Source organism: Lycorma delicatula, chromosome 11 (assembly GCF_047948215.1).
Source record: "Lycorma delicatula isolate Av1 chromosome 11, ASM4794821v1, whole genome shotgun sequence".
Classification (NCBI taxonomy): domain Eukaryota; kingdom Metazoa; phylum Arthropoda; class Insecta; order Hemiptera; family Fulgoridae; genus Lycorma; species Lycorma delicatula.
Genome location: NC_134465.1, coordinates 66,460,154 through 66,483,389, shown reverse-complemented (window position 1 = coordinate 66,483,389; position 23,236 = coordinate 66,460,154). Strand labels below are relative to the sequence as shown.

The following is a 23,236-nucleotide window of genomic DNA, read 5'->3' as shown; positions in this document are numbered from 1 at the left end:
TACATGGCTAGGGACAAAGCAAAAACTTACTTCTGTGTTACGATTATTCAACTCGGAGATTGAGTTGTAAATTTCAATGACGATAGGATGTTTGGAATAAAAGTTTTTTAAGGCTTGGAGAGCACTACACGAGTCACTACAAATAAGAATTTTTCTATATTTAGGGTTAATGATGTTTAGAGCCTTATTTATAGCGCATAGTTCAGCGGTAAACACACTCGTAATACCGGGTAGACCAAACATATAAGTTCTTTCATTGACAACAAATGCACAACCAACGGTATCATTTTGTTTCGATCCATCAGTGTATACAACCGCATCTGGTTTCATCTTGGAGAGAATACACTGAAAGATTTGCTGGAAGATAATAGGTAGTGTTGATTGTTTATTGTATGTCATAAGGTCAAAAGTAAAATTTATAAGGTTTATTCTCCACGGAGGATATGAGCAAGGATACGTAGGAAAGAATGGCGGTGTGTCAACATTTATATGCTGCAGCAGATGCCGGGTACGGTCACCTACAGGTGCAGTACGACGTGGATGGTCCTCATCCTTTCCTAGATTAGGATTTCTAAACACTGAGTCAAGAACCGGGTGATTTGGCTGTCCTCTGAGACGAGCAAAATAAGATAATAAAAGCTGGTCTCGTCTTTCCCAAAGTGATGGTTCATCACAGTCTACAAGTAACCTTGCGACAGGACTTGATCTAAACGCGCCTGCGGCAAGCCGAAGGAAAGCACGATGTACACTATCCAGCATTTTAAGCACGGTTTGACGAGCTGAAGAGTAGGTGACACAACCAATCTAAATGGGAGCGAACAAAGGAATAGTAAAAACGTATCATACATGACCTATCGGCTCCCCAGTTGGTGTTAGTAAGGACTCGCATCATATCTAGAAGTTTGGAACATTTTGTTTTTAATTCTTTTATATGTTTGACCCAAGTAAGACGGCTATCAAAATATAAACCTAAAAACTTGACGTAAGTAGAGATAGTAATAATCTCTCCATTCAGGAAAACTTGTGGCATAGAAGGGTTTCGTAACCGAGAAAAGACTACACATTTTGTTTTTTCGGATGAAAAAGTGAAACCAGTAATCCTGGATCAAGCTTCAAGGTGAGATATAATGTTCTGCAGTAGTCTCTCTGCTGTGGGTGTTGAACGGCTTGCAATGTAAATAGCAAAATCATCAGCAAATAGAGAACATGAGATAGGAGCCTGCACACATTTGGGTAATACTGTTTATGGCTGCAGAAAATAAGGTGGCACTTAATACACTACCTTGAGGCACTCCATTCTCCAAGATGACACTACCTGAGAGCTAATCGTCAACACGAACATGAGTCGTTCGGTGATTTAAGAATCCCCGGATAAAAGCAAGCATATTGCCCTTGATTCCCCATTCTTTGAGAGTGTTAAGAATACCACGTCGCCAGGCTGTGTCATATGCCTTTTTTATATCGAAGAAGATAGCAACGAGATGCTGGCGATTGAGGAAAGCGTTTTGTATGGCTGTTTGTAGTGACACTAGATGGTCAATGGAAGATCGTCCTTGTCGGAAACCACACTATTCTGGAGATAGAAAGCCATGTTTCTCCAAGTACCATGTAAGCCTGCAGTTTACCATTCTCTCCATTATTTTACACAAAATGCTTGTTAATGAAATAGGGCGGTAGCTTGAGGGATTGGTTTGGTCTTTATCAGGTTTTAGTACTGGTATAATAAATGCTTCTGACCAGCCGGGTGGGAAGACTTGTTTGGAGAATAAACCGTTGAAAATATTCAAAAGTTGTTGTAGTGCCGAATTAGGAAGGTGTGAAAGCATGGAAAGGCGAATGTTGTCCGGTCCAGGGGAAGTGTCCTGTGAGTTTTTAAGTGCATGTAACAATTCCTTAAATACGAATGGGGTGTTTAATTCACCAACCAAATCACCAATGTTTAACGATAATATTTCTATCTGTATCTTGTACCTTTGAAAATCGTTATTATACGATGAGGTGAGAGACACCGAGCGGAAAGATTTTGCTAGACTATTTGCCACTGCTGAAGGTGATGAAAGGAGTTCTCCTTCATCAATAAGATCGAGAATAGATTGTTTCGGTGATCCGAAAATTGCACGAATTTTTTTCCACACAGTAGACGTGGGAGTAGTGCGTGAGATAGTGCTCACGTATTTCGTCCATGAATTCCTCTTAGAATTCAAGAATACCCGACGGCACACTGCTCTAGCCCTGCGGTATAAATTTAGATGTTCAGCTGTAGGCCTATGATTAAATTTGCGTAGTGCCTGCCGTCGATTCCTAATAGCATATTTACAATCATCGTTCCACCATGGAACGAAAGGACGTCTAGGATTACCCGATGTTTGTGGAATACATCTGTTGGCATTCTCAAGTATCATGGACGTAAAAGAGGAATATTGGTCAAGGATGTTCGCATCATCGTCATACTGCGATTGGAATGCTTTATGGTATCCATTCCAATCCGCCTTTTCAACAATCCATCTCCGTGGCCTTCTTTTAATCTCGCAGTCTACATCGAAACCAATAATAATTGGTCTGTGATCACTACCGTGAAAGTCATCACAAACAGACCAATTAAAATGAGGGAGTAAATTCGGTGAGCATATGGAGAGATCAATGTTAGATACAGTACCAGATGATAAGGACATGAATGTGTGTGATCCATTATTCAGTAGATAAAGGTCCAAGTCTTGTCTCACTCTGTTTATCGTATTTCCTCAAGTGGAGCAGAAGATTGAGCCCCAGGAAATATGATGGGCATTGAAATCTCCTACTATTAACAGTGGAGATGGTATTTGCGTGAGGAGACTTGAGACATCTAGAGCACTGAACACAGTGTTCAGTGAGAGATACAGATTGCAGATATGCAATTTGAAGGGGATAGAGAGCTTTACTGCAATAGCAGGAATGACAGTGGTTAGTTGAATTCTTGTAGCCGACACCCCATTCTTCATGAAGATAGCCAATCCACCACTCTCCCTACTGTCTACTAGGCAATCGTATCTCTCACAGAACTATCCTCTGAGTGTAATTGGGTCATGTTGTAGAAGGTGAGTTTCTTGAAAACACATGATTAGAGTGGATCATGTGCATGCGCCAGTACTCTAATATCTTCAATGCGGGACCGAATACCTCTAACATTCCACAGAATAATGTTCATAAGCGTAAAAAAAATAAATAAAAAAAATTAAATAATTAAATTTTGGAAATTATATAAAAATTAGCTGTACGTGATCTGGTTTTTATTTTTTGTATTTTTTATTTTAAAGAACTCTGATGCCCTACGGTCGGGTGGTTCTTCAACCATATCCTCAAGTATATGAGGTGATGGTGGAGGAGATTTATTTGAATGGGATGCTGCAGTTTACATCCGAGAGGGGGTGGTTATGTGGGTTCCCTTTACGGGGACCTTATTAGGTGGCTTACTGCCAGCTGTGATAGTCGCTACTCGTGCCGGTACGACTTTGGGAACAGGGACTTTTGTATGTATCACACTGTTGGATTCATTAACTGCGATGGAGGACTTTTTATTCATTTTTGTCAGCTCTGAGATAGTGGCTGTAAGTGAAGCTACTTGTTCAGAAAGCATCTGAACAAGTTTTTTAAGCTCATTGCAGGATCCGCACTGCTGATTATTAACATTTGTAGGAATTTGTTTAGATGTAACGGTGGCAAAAGATACATCTGGTTTAACCAGGTTCCGTGAAGAATTGTTTATCTTTTTATATTCTCTGTGTGCAGCCGGGAAAGATAGTTTTTGCTCCGTACAGATTTTGAGAATTGCCTTTTCTTCTTTAAAAGTTGGGCAATCTCGGGAGCCCAACCGGGCTCGGGAGTTGGGCAATCTCGGGAGTATGTGGACCACTCCAGTTTGCACATTTTTCACTTTCTTCGCAGTTAGTGTCATTGTGACCTTTAGCACATCGAGCACAGATCTCAGTTTTCATGCAAGATGTTGTAGTGTGACCAAAACCTTGGCATCTGAAACATCGCCGTGGGTTGGGTATGAATGGTCGTACCCGAACCGAGAGGTAACCCACTTTAATCTTCTCTGGTGGAACAGGGAGATTGAATGTTAGTATAAGAGACGGTGTCGGTTCTTCTGTTCCGTTCTGTCGTTTCATTATACGTTTCACTTCAACAACATCTTGGTGGCAAAGCTCATCAACTATTTCAGAGATATCTATATCTAAGAGGTCTCGACAAAAAATTACACCCGGGCTCGTATTTAATGTTTTGTGGCTTTCTGCACTTATATTTATACCACCCATATTACGGAGATGTAAGATAGATCGACTCTGTTCATCATTGAATGTTTCAATCACAATCGATCCGTCACGTAATTTCCTGATATTCTTCGGGGAGCCACTTGCACCTGTTATGGTTTTGTTTATTAAGAAAGGTGAAACCTTTTGAAGGGAGCCACCTTCCTGACTATTTCTTAGAACAACAAATCTAATAATAATAATAATCTAATTTTTAGAATTCAATTCTAATAATTTGCGGTTCTCTTTGGTAGGACTTTTATCCTCATCAGACAAAGCTGACCGAGGTCTCTTCACAAGACTAGATTTGGTGGTTTTTTCAGATGGACCACCAACCATCATTGTGTTTGTTATTGGAACTGAAATTTTGGTCCCACGAGTACCGGCTAAAAATGGACCACTCCAGCAGAGCGCATGCGTTCCAGTACGCTAGAGCTAAATACAACTAGGTTCGCCCTGGTGCCCAGAGGACATCGTTCGAGACTCACTACGTAGAGCCATTCACCCATCGGCACGATTTGTTCCCACCTTGGGTTACGGTTGCGTTTCGTAATATGTCGCAATACCACCGAGTGTAGATGTAAGAAATATAAGTATAGGTTGTTGTTGTGTAATTGTGTAAGTGTATATGTTGTAATTTATGTAGTGTTCTTGGTGTAGTATATGTGTATTATGTAAAGTGTTCTGCAGCTCATTGTATAGTGGGAAGAAAAGCTACAGAGGTCAAGAAAAAATTGCATCTTTATTTATATGGACTACATTGGAGCATTCTCCATACAGTCTGGACTTATCGTCCAGCGATTATCATTTGTTTGGACCACTAAAAGTAGCACTTGGAGGACAGAAATTTGAAGAGAATGGTGCTGTTGAAGTGTTTGTGAGCAATTAGTTGACATAATGCTCACCTTCATTTTATGATAGTGGACTCAAATGTTACCTTTGTGCTGGGAAAAATGTGTTTTCAAAAGAGGAAATTATGTAGAAAAATAATATTGTGCGTATATTTTTATTATCCAATTATAAAACAAAAATTCTGCTTTATATTTGATTCACCGTCGTATTAAAAAATAATGAATATATTTATTTTCTATATTGTTAATAGTCATACAATAGTTTGTGGTAAAGTGAGTGCAAGTTAATTTTTTTTTCAGATAAAACAGCTATTTCTGTTTTTCTTTTGTGAACAGTCAATCATTATGTATGAATTAAATAAGTGAATTAAACAGAAGTACATGAATTATTTTTCAAGTTTAATTATTCACCCCAATATTATTAAGTTTTAGATCAAGGCCTAAAAATTAATACCTCTAAGGTTACATTAAAAATGTAACTTTAAAATTTTACAATGGACAATTAAGTTAAAGTAAATGTGTTGCATAGAATAAATACTAAAAAATACAAGTCAAATATTGCATTTCACATATTATAAGGACCAAAACCATATTATTGTTTGTTAATGTTCAGTTGGTCATTTAAGTTGTAATCTGTGAACAAATATGGTAACTGATAATTTGATGTGTCTTTAAATTAATTTTTTTGTTAAATCACCTTTTATTTTTATTATTTTGCAGTTGGTTATTAGTAAGAATGATGAGCTGTTAAGTGAAAAAATTACCTTGCTGGAAACTGAAGACAATTTGATAAACAAGGAGTCGGTTCCTTATTCTCTTCAAGCTCATTATAAGTAAAATTAATTACATAATGAAAATACATCAGATAAAATAAATTATCCAAATAAATGTAATCTCACAACATTTTTAATAAAGTGTTTTCTAAAAATCTGTTTTTATTTATTAACTTAAATCAATTTTTGTAGAATTTTCTGGTATTATTATAAAACATTTACAAAAATTGTTTGTTTTTTTAAAAATAATACTAACATTTTAATTTTTATTTTAGAAATAAAATTAGACAAGAAAAATACATATTAATGGCTTTAACCAAATTAATCACATAAGATAAGATATTAATCTTATTGACTGAAAGAGTATTGATAAATTAATAAAAAAATAATCATACTTGCAACTAACAGCAGACATTCTCTCTCGACTTCTTCAGCAGAACCAGAAAATTCAATTGTTGAACTAGATAAATTCAACGCCTTACTAGCCTGTGATATTACTACCTGCTGACAAGATATCTGTAATAAATAAAAAGATATTTTTGTTAAACGTTACCATAAGATTTAAATTTATTTTCAATAATATTACCTAATATGGTAAAACTCATTTTTAGAGTTACCATTTCTATTAATTTACTGTTCGTAACTCTTACAACAGGTAAGACCTGTCCAGGCCTGAAAAGAACAATATTAATATTTCACACCTCTAATTGACATAATTTCTTGTACATATTATCTTAATGACAAAAAGTTATAAAGCATTTTTTGATGTTCCTTAATGCTTTATTTCAGATTTAAGTAGCAGTTTCTGTTTTTCTCTTGTGAATCATTACATGTGTGAATTTTTCATAATTAAATTACATTTTTCAAGTCTTTTCCCTAATATTAAGTTTTAGACCAAATTTAATTTTTTGTTTCTAGAAAGAAAAATGAGTACTGAAAAGGCAGAGGTAAATTACACATCTTTGTAAGTTGTTTAACTTCTTCAAGTTGATTAACAATGGTAATTAATTAGCATCAGCAGCAGGTGCTTTAACATCTGGCTCAGTGAAATTATACAATGAATACATAGTAATAAAGATAGTTTTGCTTTTTATCTTTCATGTTTATTGATATTTAATTTAATCAATCAGTGTCGAATAAATATCACTGGTAGAGATGTGCTCAACCTACAGTATGATTACAATAGGTACATAAGTACGTAAAATGTTGGTGTTTTTTATGGCAAAGAAATTATGTAATTATGCGACAATGTTATTATTAGATTTCCAAATTTATAAACATGCAATTAATGATTGCAATTACTGTAGATACTAAAAAAACAAAGCTTTCTTTTAAATGCCGTATAATGTAAACAGGTCCAAGGGTAAGACACATAATTCAATATTGTGTAGAATAATAGATAATAAAATTAGGTTGTTCCTAAAAAATCATTTTATTGAATGTACAAATCATAACATCTGACAATTTCTACTGACTTAATTTGTTATGCATTTTTAGTACAGCAATTACATAAAGAAATAGATAAATGTATTAACTTGATTTATATATTGGAATAATAAGAATAATCATACTAAATTCAAACAAATAGAATATTTTACTTTATAACAAAATCACTTAATCCCCCACTAACTTCATGAGAAGGGATCAAATCCCATCTACAGACACTTTCACGCTCTCTCTCTCTCTCTCTCTCTCTCTCTCTCTCTCTCTCACTCTATTCTCAAGGTCTTAATTGCACTTAATATTCTGCGTATTAAGTGTAAAATTTCTCAATTTGTTAATTTGTTAAATGCTAATGAGTCAGTATATACAGTAAAACATCTATCACTTCTACTAATAACTTAACTTTAAGATTAATCTGTTTCCTTTGAGAAAACCGCTAAGCATCTTTTAATTTAAGTTTACAAGCATCTACTAATTAGCATAGCTTTACAATTAATAACAAATTTTCAAGAGGAAAAAATACATTTCAACATTATGGTAACAGCCAAGAATTAATTAGAAACAGCAAACCTCCTGTTGAAGTTCAGCTATGCTTCTTTCCACTGCCTCCTGTTGCTGACAAATATCTTCATCTGAAGATTCTTCACATTCTTCTCTGAATCCATGATGTACAACATGATGTTTTGGTGACAAAGGCTCTGGAACAACAATAAAATATTTGCACATTCATTCTGGTTTAAAAAATAAATTATCAATTACAAGGTGAAATATAGATATAAGAAGAATTAAATACCACACAATCCTTAATTTCTATTAGATCATCACTAAATGAACAGAGATACAGATGAGTGAGGAGTAGTGCTTGGCGCTTCTCGTTTTCATTGTATTATGAAACTCAAGAAGCATTTTGTGATATTAAAAACAAACACATTATTTTTATGAGTACTTCAGCAATATTGAGACTGATAAAGTGAGTTCTAGAAGAATTTTTATAGTGATATAATTGTAAATCAGATTTTTATAATTAGTATACCTGATTCAAAATCTGTTGTTTTCCCATTACCTAGTAAGCACTTTATATGTTCACAACTAATACACACACACACACACACACTATATATGTATATATATATTTTTTAATAACAAAATATTAAGGAACGTGGTGAAAGTAAAGAACTATATGGTCTGACAAAGGAGATAATTTAAAATATTTTTAGTTTATGAAAAAAGTGTGCAAAAGAGTAGCAAATGAAATTTTCCCCTGGCAGTCTTTAGAAAAAAGGAGCAAAGAATTTTAAAGGAAGCATTGCTTAAGGCAATTAAGAACATTACTTCCTGTAACCACACAAAAAGCAACCACAAGAAATAGAAACATAGGCATGAACGATTTTGTTAAGAGTATCATACCAAGTTTCTTCTTACCAAAGATAAAAATTACAACTTTTCTTCCTGTATTAAATTTCATAACCAGAGAATACTCTATATAGAATATTAAATTTAGCAGGAAAAATCTAGCGTTTACCAAAAAATTGAAAAGCCTAATACCTACAAAGATAACTTCTCATCTTTGGGAATTAAAATGTAAAAATGAAAATTTTATCCATGTTTACATAGATAAAATTTGCATTTTAATAATAAATTCTGAGCTCTAAATATAACATATAATAATTGAATTTTTTGTTCCTAGCAGTAATAAGAATGGTTTTGTTAAAATGATGTGTCTCATCTTCAAAATGGTTCAAAAGCCCGAAAATTACCATGACGTAGAGGAGCTTCTTAGATGAAAATAAAAGTTGATAATGATGATAGATTTGGTAGTCAAGAATCAAGTATGTTGAGGAAACCAAAAATTATTAATATAACCATCAATCAATCCATTTATGTAAGGCATATTATCTTCGAATCAATCTATTGAAAGATATAGTAGAAGCTCAATGATAAAGTCGGTGATGATTGTACAACTGATAAACTGAGGGTATGGAAATCAAATTAAATAGCATTTAACTTGCAACATTAAAATGTTTCTATATGAGATTATAAAAACTCCATTCCATAAACTTACACAATTAGCACTTACAATAATTAACACTGATTCTATTGTTTTTGCTATAGTTTTTTTCAAGTGATGAGGTATTTAGAATCAATTTTTAATGAATATGCAACAACCTATATTCTGATTTTTTAATTAGTCCTTTACATGTAAACACTATTGGCGACAAATAATTCCTGTTATTTCCTTTGTATATTCATCTCCAAAATAAAATCATAAATTAAAGCGGTCACATTTTTCACACTGTAATATTAAGCAAAAAAATAAAATCTTCCTGTTAAGGCTAACATGTACTTCTTTGTTTACATTTTTTTTATTATTATTTTACTGAACCAGCAATCCAAAATTATTAACAGTATTGTGAATTAGCATTTTAGTTATTTAGTAATGGATGATGTATGTTTTTGAGAACTACAATCTCTCCAAATTCATTCATAGAAAGCAGTAGTTGTTTTATAGAATTTGTTTTTACTTACAGCTTTGTAAGCTGTAAGTAAAAACAATGAGAACAAATAAATTTCAATATTACCTTCCATGATAAAATAATATTAAGCATGTTGTGAAATAATAATTACTTGTTATTATGCACCTTCAATAAAAAATCTTTAAGGATATTAAAAAAAAAACTTTTAAAGGTATTAAAAAAACTTGTTCCTCTTTTAAAATAAAATCTTTATGAAATAAGTTATACTAATATTTTAAAATTAGTACGATTATTAAATGAAGAGTTAAATAAAGTTCGTAGGTACAAATATGTATTAAGATATACAAGTTCAGAACCAATAAAAAAAAGTAGTGTAACCAAACAGGTATAGGTTTAATTTTATTGCTAGTAAAATATTTTTGTCATTAGCAAAAGAGTATATAAAAAAATGAAAAAAGACTGTCATTCATTTAACAGAAAATCAAGAGGTTTTTATAAACCATTGGCGAATCCATACACAAAATTCCTAACAAAGAAAAATTTTTAATTAATATACTTTATGAAAGAACAAAAAATTGCATAAAAGATACATAACTTAATACCTATCAGAATACAAAAAATTTCCCATACAAATAAACTGCTGTAGTTGTCAATTATCATTATCCTAATGGTTTAAAAAATTTAATTTTTTCACTGGCTGCTTTACTTTCCCCCCATTATTAAATACTTTTACAGAGATCTCTGCTTTATCATAACATTTATATGGAGACTTAAATTAAAAATATAGGTTTTTTTTTTTGTCTTCAGTCATTTGACTGGTTTAATGCAGCTCTCCAAGATTCCCTATCTAGTGCTAGTCGTTTCATTTCAGTATTCCTACATCACTAACAATTTGTTTTACATATTCCAAACGTGGCCTGCCTACACAATTTTTTCCTTCTACCTGTCCTTCCAATATTAAAGCGACTATTCCAGGATGCCTTAGTATGTGGCCTATAAGTCTGTCTCTTCTTTTAACTATATTTTTCCAAATGCTTCTTTCTTCATCTATTTGCCGCAATACCTCTTCATTTGTCACTTTATCCACCCATCTGATTTTTAACACTCTCCTATAGCACCGCATTTCAAAAGCTTGTAATCTTTTCTTCTCAGATACTCCGATCGTCCAAGTTTCACTTCCATATAAAGCGACACTCCAAACATATACTTTCAAAAATCTTTTCCTGACATTTAACTTAATTTTTGATGTAAACAAATTATATTTCTTACTGAAGAAATATTCGTTTAGCTTGTGCTATTCAGCATTTTATATCGCTCCTGCTTCGTCCATCTTTAGTAATTCTACTTCCCAAATAACAAAATTCTTCTACCTCCATAATCTTTTCTACTCCTATTTTCACATTCGGTGGTCCATCTTTGTTATTTCTACTACATTTCATTACTTTTGTTTTGTTCTTCTTTATTTTCATTCTATAGTTCTTGCATAGGACTTCATCTATGCTGTTCATTGTTTCTTCTAAATCCTTTTTATTCTCGGCTAGAATTACTATATCATCAGCAAATCGGAGCATCTTTATCTTTTCACCTTGTACTGTTACTCCAAATCTAAATTGTTCTTTAACATCATTAACTGCTAGTTCCATGTAAAGATTAAAAAGTAACGGAGATAGGGAACATCCTTGTCGGACTCCCTTTCTTATTACGGCTTCTTTCTTATGTTCTTCAATTATTACTGTTGCTGTTTGGTTCCTGTACATGTTAGCAATTGTTCTTCTATCTCTGTATTTGAACCCTAATTTTTTTTAAATGCTGAACATTTTATTCCAGTCTACGTTATCGAATGCCTTTTCTAGGTCTATAAACGCCAAGTATGTTGGTTTTTTTTTCTTTAATCTTCCTCCTACTATTAATCTGAAGCCTAAAATTGCTTCCCTTGTCCCTATACTTTTCCTGAAACCAAATTGGTCTTCTCCTAACACTTCTTCCACTCTCCTCTCAATTCTTCTGTATAGAATTCTAGTTAAGATTTTTAATGCATGACTAGTTAAACTAATTGTTCTGTATTCTTCACATTTATCTGCCCCTGCTTTCTTTGGTATCATGACTATAACACTTTTTTTGAAGTCTGATGGAAATTCCCCTTTTTCATAAATATTACACACCAGTTTGTATAATCTATCATCGCTTCCTCACCTGCACTGCGCAGTAATTCTACAGGTATTCCGTCTATTCCAGGAGCCTTTCTGCCATTTAAATCTTTTAATGCTCTCTTAAATTCAGATCTCAGTATTGTTTCTCCCATTTCATCCTCGTCAACTTCCTCTTCTTCCTCTATAACACTATTTTCTAATTCATTTCCTCCGTATAACTCTTCAATATATTCCACCCATCTATCGACTTTACCTTTCGTATTACATATTGGTGTACCATCTTTGTTTAACACATTATTAGATTTTAATTTATGTACCCCAAAATTTTCCTTAACTTTCCTGTATGCTACGTCTATTTTACCAATGTTCATTTCTCTTTCCACTTCTGAACACTTTTCTTTAATCCACTCTTCTTTCGCCAGTTTGCACTTCCTGTTTATAGCATTTTTTAATTGCCGATAGTTCCTTTTACTTTCTTCATTACTAGCATTCTTATATTTTCTACGTTCATCCATAAGCTGCAATATATCGTCTGAAACCCAAGGTTTTCTACCAGTTCTCTTTATTCCGCCTAAGTTTGCTTCTGCTGATTTAAGAATTTCCTTTTTAACATTCTCCCATTCTTCTTCTACTTTTTTTACCTTATCTTTTTTACTCAGACCTCTTGCGATGTCCTCCTCAAAAATCTTCTTTACCTCCTCTTCCTCAAGCTTCTCTAAATTCCACCGATTCATCTGACAACTTTTCTTCAGGTTTTTAAACCCCAATCTACATTTCATTATCACCAAATTATGGTCGCTATCAATGTCTGCTCCAGGGTAAGTTTTGCAGTCAACAAGTTGATTTCTCAATCTTTGCTTAACCATGATTTAATCTATCTCATTCCTTGCAGTATCGCCTGGCTTTTTCCAAGTGTATATTCTTCTATTGTGATTTTTAAATTGGGTGTTGGCAATTACTAAATTATACTTCGTGCAAAGCTCTATAAGTCTGTCCCCTCTTTCATTCCTTTTGCCCAGCCCGTATTCACCCACTATATTTCCTTCCTTGCCTTTTCCAATCTCCAACTACTATTAAATTTTCATCTCCTTTTACGTGTTTAATTGCTTCATCAATCTCTTCGTATACACACTCTACCTCATCATCATCATGGGCGCTTGTAGGCATATAGACGTTAACAATTGTTGTCGGTTTCGGTTTTGATTTTATCCTTATTACAATGACTCTATCGCTATGCGTCTTGAAATACTCCACTCTCCTCCCTATCTTCTTGTTAAATGAAAGATAAAATAACATAAATATACATGAATATCTCTCTCTATTCATTATTGTCAGTGATTGGGGGTGGGCAAACTTTGTTTACAAATCTAAGGATTTGGTTTTGAGTTTTTATTTTATAACCACTCTGACATTGTTTCAGTAATATGCCCTTATTTCCACTTCAATGGTGTTAAATTATCATCATGCATGTATTATCTTCTTAATGTATTACAAGAATATCAACTTGAATGTTATGATTGCATCACTGAACTTCAATCCAAGGTGAAGTGGAAGCAACTTATCTTTTTGCCATCTATCCCAGAAATGTTGAGTAATCCGCTTAAGTCATTGCCATCTCATAAGGCTATTAGGTTGATACCAGGCAGCATCTTCTTCAGGAACAGCTGTTGACCAATTAAAAATTCCCCAAGAGTGAAAAGACTGAAATCTCTAGGATCGGATGAGATTGGGATGAGAGGTTGGGAATTTAAACCAAGCTTCTACCCTACATAAAATGTTATATTTAATTTCTTATATATTAAGGAAGCTTTGCCAGCAGTACAGACAATATGGTTCTTGAATGATTATCCCAGCCTCCCAAAGGCCACCAAAATGGGATGATCTAGGTGGAATGAAATTCCATTTTATGCTTTCATGACTAGTTGCAGAGATAGTAGTAGTTTCTTGAATTTTTTCAAAGAAAAACATATCGTACAAATCCCTGAGCTCCAGAACAGGCCATAGGTAACAGTAAGTTACCCATGACTGATTCTGTAGCTTTTTGGTTTGATTCTAAAGCATGTGATACATTTATGACAAGCCGATTTAATGACCTACCTTCCTTTACTGGGAATACCTTAGATGAACTCCTACGAGTATTGCAAGCAATCCTGCATGTGATTGTTTCAAATGTTGATTTAATGATGAGTCTAGTGATTCTTGATTTCTCTTGTATCCATTGATTCTTGATTCTTGTATCCATAAAGTCTTTCCGTGATTAAAAAAATTTATTACAAAAAAACTGTTACAGTTACAGCTGTACAGTTTGTGCCAAAAGAAAGAAAAAATTATCAAGTTTTTTTATAGCAATTAGAGTACACTCAAGTGTACAAGTGTCTAGGGCGACGGTGTGCATGGCAACACGGGAATGGCGAGCAACACAAGCTCTGTATCCCTGAGGTAGGGCCCGTGTTGCCCCCTGATGCGACTCTGGGCTTCGCCTAGACCCCAGGGGTTCAGATTCTGGCTTGGCACGCCGGCTAGTATCTATCTATACACTAAATTAACTTATCCTTGAGATAATACAAAGATTTGTATTATATCGTCATCTTACTAAAGAATTGTATTATTGGAAGATTCCAATAATACAATTCTTTAGTAAGATGACGATATCCACCTCTATCAAACCACTAACAGCAGAACAGTTTCATGTAACTCGACACAATATTCAATTTACAAGAAAATTGGACTTCCATTGTCATTTTTACAATAAAATCTTTCTTATAAATAAAAGAGAAGTTTTCCTTATAAAATCTTATAAAAAGTTTTCCTTATAAGATTTTGTTTTGTTAACAACTGATAAATGATATTAATTTTTTCTACGTTTACAACTGCTTACTTTTCTTATCTTCATTCCTTTATCTATTGTTGACGCGTCTCAGAATCACACCACTGTGAAAACTTATACTGATACTTCATATTTCTTTAATCTTTATATAGCGTTTAGTCAACGTCGTTAGTTAACGTTTATTTGATGTCATGCCTTATCTGGCCTTCTTCTTATTCGTTCTTAATGGTTATTCTTATCTTTTAATTTTATTTATCTATTTCCTGCTTTGAATAAATTGAGGTTCTTGAAAAGGACGTCTGCTTGATTATTGATATGTTCATTTATGATCGTTTTATTACTTTTAAATTTACAAATTTATAGATTTTCTAAAAACATAATTCTTCCCCTTTAACACATTTATAAATTATTTTGTTGATTCTTCCGTCTTCATTAGAGTTTGTCCTTCTTTTATTAAATGCATTACATAATTAGAACATTTTTTTTTGATTTTTGAAAGATCTCATTTGTTTGTTATATCTTAATGTATTTGAATTTAATAAATTTCTATGTATTAAAAAAAGTATTAATTAAAGTGTATCAAAATCTTTATACAGCTCACTTCTACAACTCACTTTATACAGCTCACAATCTTTTAACAGCTCACTTGAAACCTATGTTAATATTAGGTTCATTGTTATTTTCTTATCAGATAATTTTTCTGTCTTTCTGAACCACTGCAATTTAAAAATATAGAGGAGAGAAGTTAAATGCGTAACAATAAACTTACATTTATTTTACGGGGTAACCAACTTGAAGACAACAAGGTGTGGAGTTAATTTTAAGAGGGAAACATTCTGTAATTCATAGGAAAATAAATTTATTTTATAATGAATGTTTTCGGGTTTGACAATACTTACATTATAATAATATTATTATTATAGTTAGCTAGCTCAATAACCATCTACTTATACGATGAAATCATTAAAGCAAAATATATTCAATTAAAATAGAATATAATTCTATCCAAAACTTGATTGCTACAACAGCAGTTAAAGCTGACTCATTTGTCGAATGTTGAAATGTATTGTTTGTATTAATTGCAATCAAATGTATTAACAGTTTGTATTAACAGCAATTAAATGTATTAATTGCTGTTAAGTATACAGTCATCTGCACCTCAAATCTTAAAAAGAGAAAACAAAGAAGAAATGATCAGAAAGATAATATACTTCACACAGTTTAAAATAACATTGTCACTAGATTGAATTGTAGAGGAAGGAGGAATGAATGTAGAGGAATTGTAGTGAATGAAGTGTTACGTAACAATTTCTCATGGAATGATTTAATTTAAAGAGAGTATTCAAATGTACATCAATTGTTTATATAAAATATATTGAGGACTAAAACGTCTACAACACCGCTGTACCTTTTAAGGATAATAATTTTCCTAATATTATAGTACTGCTTAATAACTTACCAGATAACTCATATTTTCACATCTCATTAGTCTGATAGCAAGACGTAATAGTCCAACAACTGATCGTTCTACTAAAAAGTTATCGTTACAAGCTGCAGGACCGTATTGTATATATATGGTCTCTTACAATTTGCCACACGATCTCTATCAATAAAAGAAAATATGGGCATAAAATATTTGCTAGCTTTAAAAATGAAAACAAGAGGTAACATTCTTTACTAATGAAACTTTATTATTAACAATTCACAAATATAGTAGAAAAATATACAACAAAAATTACAGTTCTTATCTAAAAATTGTCCAATACAAATGGTCTTCTACAAGTTTCATATGGTGCTGCAAATAATTTCAGAAGCTCAATGTTATCTGGTGTAGAATTTCCTGTGTTTTAATCTCTTGGATAACTGCTATTTGAAGAATGCAGCTTGTTCTGTAGTGTATCAACATATTTTAAGAAACATTTCTAGGAAAAAATTTTAGAATAATTTGAGTTATTTAAAGAATAAGAGTTCTTTAAACAAATTATGCACACCATTTATGTTTACACACGCAACTAAGATATGAATACGGTTTATTATTATTAATATGCCACTAACATATTATTAATCTAATGCAGTTGTTTTAACTACCAGGAATCACTAGCGCATTATTTCATCGTAATCTTCAAATGTTTAAGGGCCAATCATCAACAACAGAATCATTCATCAACATCAAACAGTTTGCACAGGTTAGGCAAAAGCTACTGATGAATTCATGTGAATTTTCAACAGTTAAGCAATGTCAATTCTACCTGTTAACCACACTATAGAGATGAAAATGTACTTTATACCATTAATACAGATTGACCAACATCTCTAGGTCATTTTGCATCAGATTTAATGTCATACAGTTTTCAAGACTGGTTTATGTCTAATTTTCATGACTGTGTTACCCGATTTTATACAAATGGAAATTTAATTCCTTTAGTTATACTGGAAATAAACTTGTTGACAGATTTAAACCTGTAGCATGCTGTACAGAAGATCTAGGATTCTAAATGATTACATTTAATATTCAAGATTGGTTCAAGTTTCAGTCTGAATCAATTTTGGTTTTGTATAGAGATCATACTAAAATTTTAATAAGAACATAAGAACAGTATACATGTTGATTGAAAAATCTTGTAGTTACCATTACTTTTCTGCAAGTTACCATTGCAAAAGCAGAATAAATAATTGAACAGTTACCTGAAATCATTTACAAGACTACTCTGTGGCAAAGTTAACTCAAAAATGGAGGTTATAACATGAGGGGTAATGTTCACAACATACAGTGCCAGAAATTTTCATCTCAAATCAGTCAGATTTTTGTACTCAATCTATAGTTTTATTATTGTAAAACTATGTCACAAACAACAAAATTCACATAACCCCAACAGATACAAAAATGGTTGGCAAAAGATTTTCATTATTTAATAGAATACAACACAACATGAATAAAACAAATTAGATAAAATAATATGCACTACCATCAGACTGCATTCAAAATACTAAAATAAATGAAGATTAATTTTGATCACGCAATGATGGAATTTTATGTTTGTACTTTCTGTTGTCTGTATCATAGCACATCATCTTATTACATATATTAAGTTGGATATAATATTAAAATACTAACAACTATACCTTTATAGATAGATTTAACAAACCTTTTTCAAATAATAACTTTTAAGGTTTTAAACTTTCCTGCACTTTAATATTCTGTTGGATTTTTATGTAAGAATTTATAATAAAAATTATATTTCACTACAGGATCATGATAAAAAAAGTACATGTAAAAATATATATAATAAAGTATGAAATGCAACTAACAATCGTATTAATATCAATATATCAATTTATTTAAATTGACAAAATAAAGACATGTAATTTAATGAAACTGCATTATAAAATGTATTATGTAGGGTGCCCATTTTAAATGTAACCCTTCTATCACTGGCTTATCTTTAATAGGTATATTTAAATGAAACACGCTTGACTAAGTTATCATATGTCTCATAAAATTTTACATCTTAAATTCTAAAGCAGCTGGCATCTTCCTACATACAAGCTACTACCATTTTCACTTTATTTCTTTTAACTATTTTTAAGTGTGTTTTAACCGTTTTTAAACGGTTAAAAAAATTATGATTTTGACCAGCGGAGAAGTTAATTTTTTTAAATGGGACACATTTGCACCTCGAATTTGGATTCTAGAGACAATGATACATAAGTCTTGTCAGAAACATTTTTCCATAAAGTGGAATCTAACCTCTAAATAACCTTCGAACTTTACCTTTTTTTTCTTTTCTTTTTCCTGTTTAGCCTCCGGTAACTACCGTTTAGATAATACTTCAGAGGATGAATGAGAATGATATTCAAACTTTACCTAGTCCTGAATTCCTTTCAAAAACTCTTTTAAGCACCAAAAACTTTATATTTACAAAACTTTTTAATGTTTTCTATGCAAACATTATAAATAAATAGGATGTATCATTAAGCTCTCCCGGGAATTTTGTAACCTATTCTGCATGTGAAAATAATGGAAAAAATTCATACAAACATATGTCCTAAAACGGATTGTTTGCAAGTTACGGCTTGTGCAAAATTTCACTCGGATTTCAGCTACCCAGGTGAAATGAGATCGTATTGAAATTTTTAGGACGTTAATTAAGGGACATAATTAGTAATTTCTTATGGTTTTTAACTTGAAAAAACTGTACTTATTTACAACAGAGAAATACACTGATGTGGTATTCATTTTGGCTGTCTGTAATGGTAATGCTACAGCTGCAGCAGTAGAATATGAAATAAGTTTTCCGAATAGCAGGATTCCAGATTCCAAAAAACCAAATCGGCATGACTTTTTGCTATCTTCTGGAGAAAGGTTCACTACTTAGTATTTGTACCAGTCCAGCACGACATCTTTCTAAGTTGATCAGCATTTCACATTCGATTGTTTGTAGGACACTAAAACAAAACATGTTTTATCCTCATCATTAACATCCAGTTCAACATATACACCCAGGGGACAGTCTGCTTTGCTTGGAGTTCTACAACTGGTGGAATGCAAATCAACAACTCTACAAGTATGTTTTGTTTAGCGACAAGGCTAATTTCACTCGAGATGGTGTCAAAAACTTATGCAATGGGCATACTTGGGCAGAAGTAAACTCTCATAAAACAGTGGAAGGCAATCATTGTTCACCACAGACTTAGCGTCAATGTACGGCGGCCTTCTTCACAATCAGCTGTTTGGACCATTCGTATTGCCTAGCCGCTTAAATGCTGAGGTCTACTTGCACTTTCTTTCAAGAAGAATTGCTGCTGTTGCCTGAAGATGTTCCTCTAGCACCAAACGCAAAGTATACTTCCAGTACGATGGCATGACTCCCCATTCCTCTTGTCCCGATTCCACTCTCTTAAATCATCATTTTCCAGAAATGGATTGGTGGTGGAAGTTCATTTTCCTGGCCACCAAGATCACCTGATCTAACTGCTTTAGATTTTTCCTCCAAGGGATGAATGAAAAATATTGTATGCAAAACAAAAATACATTCTCATAAGGAATTAATTGTCATTTTGGACGCTGCTGAGCAACTGAAGGACAGTTCTGAAGAACTAATAAAGAGCAACAAAATCAGTACATAAGTGTGCCAAGAAATGTGTTGAAAATGGTGGGTTCATTTTTGAACATTTATTATAAACTGGTACCTTGGTCTGGTCTACTGTTTCTGAATTGAATCCGAATTTTTCTAACTTTTCTTAGTTTTATTCAACTTATGTTAACATCATTTTGTTCAAAGTTAAATTCTCTATAAGATTTTTTAAAGTTTTATGCTCATTAAAAAAAGTTATTGTATGTCAAACATAAAAAACAGGGTTTTCCCCACCAATTTATTGGTTTTAACCCAAGACTTTTCAAAAACTGCTGAAGAATTGGTTCTGGGACCTATTTTATTGGGGTTTTCAGGTCAAAAACCTTAAGATTTTATAATAACCTTAATCACTATTTTCTTACGGTTTGTGACTATTTTCTCAATGCTCCTTATTTAAGTCCTAAAAATTTCAGTACAACCTCATTTCACCCAGGTAGCTGAAATTTGAGCGAAATTTTTCACTTACAGTAACTCGCATACAAAGCATTTTAGGACATATGTTTATATGAACTTTTCTATTATTTTCATGAGTAGACTAGGCTATGAAAGTCCTGGGAAAACTTTGAGATACATTTGTACATTATATGAAGGTTGTTACTGCTGCAACAAAAAAAAACCTGCAGTATTGTGTAATGCTCCTGGCTTTTCCTTGACAGATTTTTATTTCAAATACTCTGTAAAGTTCTTAAATGTTAATGACTTAATTATTTAACATTTAGAATACAATTGCAAAAAAGATCAAAATGTTGAGTAAAAATTTGTTTTTGATTTTACCTAGTTAATCAAATATTTTTATCCTAAAAATATGCAGTATTTAAAGTATAATTAAGAAAAAAGAAATCAAAACTTAATAAAAGATTTTGGGTTCAATTGGTGACTCTTGATCAAATGACATTTTATTTCAAAGTAATTTTTTTTATAAAAAAAAAAATTTTTAGTAAATCAATGTGGATCTTATTTGAACTACTTGCTCTAAAGCTACCTCATGTAACATTTTTAACAGCCACAATTTAAAAACAGATAAAAGTATTATAAATTTAAAAAAACTATTTTAAAACATTTTTTTTTTAATTTTTAAGTTGACATTCCCCTTTTTAAAAACATGTTCCCATACTGTTTATATTAATACTAGAGATATAACTGGATTTCAATCTTGAAAAGAAAGTTTTAGAAATTTATATTTTAAGTATGGATTCCGTGCAACCTCATTGTTTTGCAGTTTAAAATTTATTTATTTATTTGAGTAATTATTTACTTTAATGAGTGCCTGATTCGGAAGTGTTATTCAACAAAGCTAAAAAAAAAGCACCTTAAAATTTTGTCTGATGAGGCTGAAAATCAGATCAAAGCTAGGATATATGTTTGTTTGCCCAATTACTATCTTTATGAATTTCTTATTTCTTGAGTTTGGCGATGTAGAAAAATAAATATATGAAGTAGCTTCTAAAAAGATTTACTGGTATTTAAGTTTTTCCATTATCGATTGCTTATTATGAATAATTTATAGCCTCCTTTCTTTTTCTGTTTAGCCTCTGGAACCACTGTAAGGAATTACTTCAGAGGATGATATGTATGAATGTGTAAATGAAGTGTAGTCTTGTACAGTCGCAGATCGATCATTCCTGAGATGTATTATTAATTGAAACCCAACCACCAAAGAACACCGGTATCCATGATCTGGTATTCAAATCTGTATAAAAATAACTGCCTTTATTAGGATTTGAACCTTAGAACTCTCAACTTTGAAATTGGCTAATATAATTCTGCTTTTAAAAGTATTTTCACATGTAAATTCAAGAAAACTAGTTAGAAAATTTTAGTGTTAAAAGTAATATATATTCTTGTAGGATTAAAAGAAATAGACGGAGACCCTTATTTGAAAATGTGTAGCATATTTTTACACTTTTCTTAACTTTATTAAACTCTTGGTTTTATATATATATTTGATATCTTGTAAATAGATTTTTTTTCACACTGGCAGCATTTTCCAAGACCTATTTCAATCTTGTTAAAAAAATAAAATTATAAACTCAGTTACGATTCTTTAAAAGTGAAAAAAAGTTTTTCCTTCACCCTTTTAATTTAGGGTCTGATATTCCCTAAAATGAACTAAAAGTATATAAACTTACTAAGAGATAAAAAATTAAAATGTTGAGTTGGGAACCATGTGATCATATCACCTCCACCTTCTTGATCAATTGACCCCATCTTTGGATCATACAAAATTTCATAAAAATTGGTTAATCAGGCAGAAAATATCAAACAGAACAATAACAATTGATTAAAATAAGGAAAACATTAGGTATATATATCCTCCTTCCCTGAATGAAATTATTTAAGTACATAATCAGAGTGACATACTAATATAATGGAATCATCTAATTAGTACAAGATTGTGACTGAGACCACAAATGATAAAAAAAAGGAATTTTTTACACCAATATGTATGGAGATTTGAGGAAGAATGAACATCATTAGAAAGTACTTTACTTACCAAAAAAGTTATTAAATTAAGTGAAAAAATTTACTTACTGTTTGAGTAAAATTTTAAGGTACAGAACCACTGATAAGATTCAAATCTCCTCATCCCCTTGATCGATTGTTATGACCAACATTTGATAGAATAATGTTCTATACACAGATATCATTCATGCCAAATTTCATCCAAATCAGTCTAACTAGTCTGACAATATTCTAGCAAAAACAGGCTAACATATTCGCATAAAAACTTCAGTTGAATTTTTCAATGCTATAATTATGTTTTTTTGTTAGAAGAGGTAATGAAATGTTTAGCCACACAAAAACCACGACCTTGACCAAGGTCAAACCTTGCTTGACCTTTTTCATAAACTAAAAATTGAATTATTATAAAACTGCAACAGGGTGACCAACTATTGTTTCTAAACAAATTTTGATGAAATCTGGAATATATCTTATTTAGTACGTAAGTTATTCAATACAACTGAAATTATTTGTTGGAAACACCTTTCACTTGAGTAATGTTCCTCATGAGTTCCACAGTATCTGCACCCAAATTTCATTATTTTACACTATATATGTGTCAGTAAATAGTGAGCAAGTCTTGAATTGTGACTTACTCAGATAAATGATGGCAAGTTTCTTTCAAATTTATAAATATTACTTATAAACCAATCTAACATAGCCTTATCTAAAACTAATTAAATTTCACTTGCACAATTTTAAATAATTGTACGCGGCATATTTAAAACCAATACCTTAAGCTTAACCTAATTTAATTTAGTTTTAAATAAATCTAATCTCATTCTTAATTTA

General features: G+C 32.0%; 1 protein-coding gene across 1 annotated transcript in view; it reads right to left on the bottom strand.

Annotated features, from left to right (window-relative positions):
• Nucleotides 1–6,259: 6,259 nt before the first annotated feature.
• The window catches only part of LOC142331960 (uncharacterized), a 45,667-nt gene continuing 28,690 nt past the window's right edge, over nucleotides 6,260–23,236 (bottom strand). The window contains exons 3-4 of the mRNA XM_075378014.1: nucleotides 7,927–8,054; nucleotides 6,260–6,429 (exon numbers count right to left, since the gene is read on the bottom strand). Of these exons, the coding sequence (XP_075234129.1) occupies nucleotides 6,262–6,429; nucleotides 7,927–8,054 (296 nt within the window). The 3' untranslated portion in view covers nucleotides 6,260–6,261. The remainder of the gene's footprint in view (nucleotides 6,430–7,926; nucleotides 8,055–23,236) is intronic.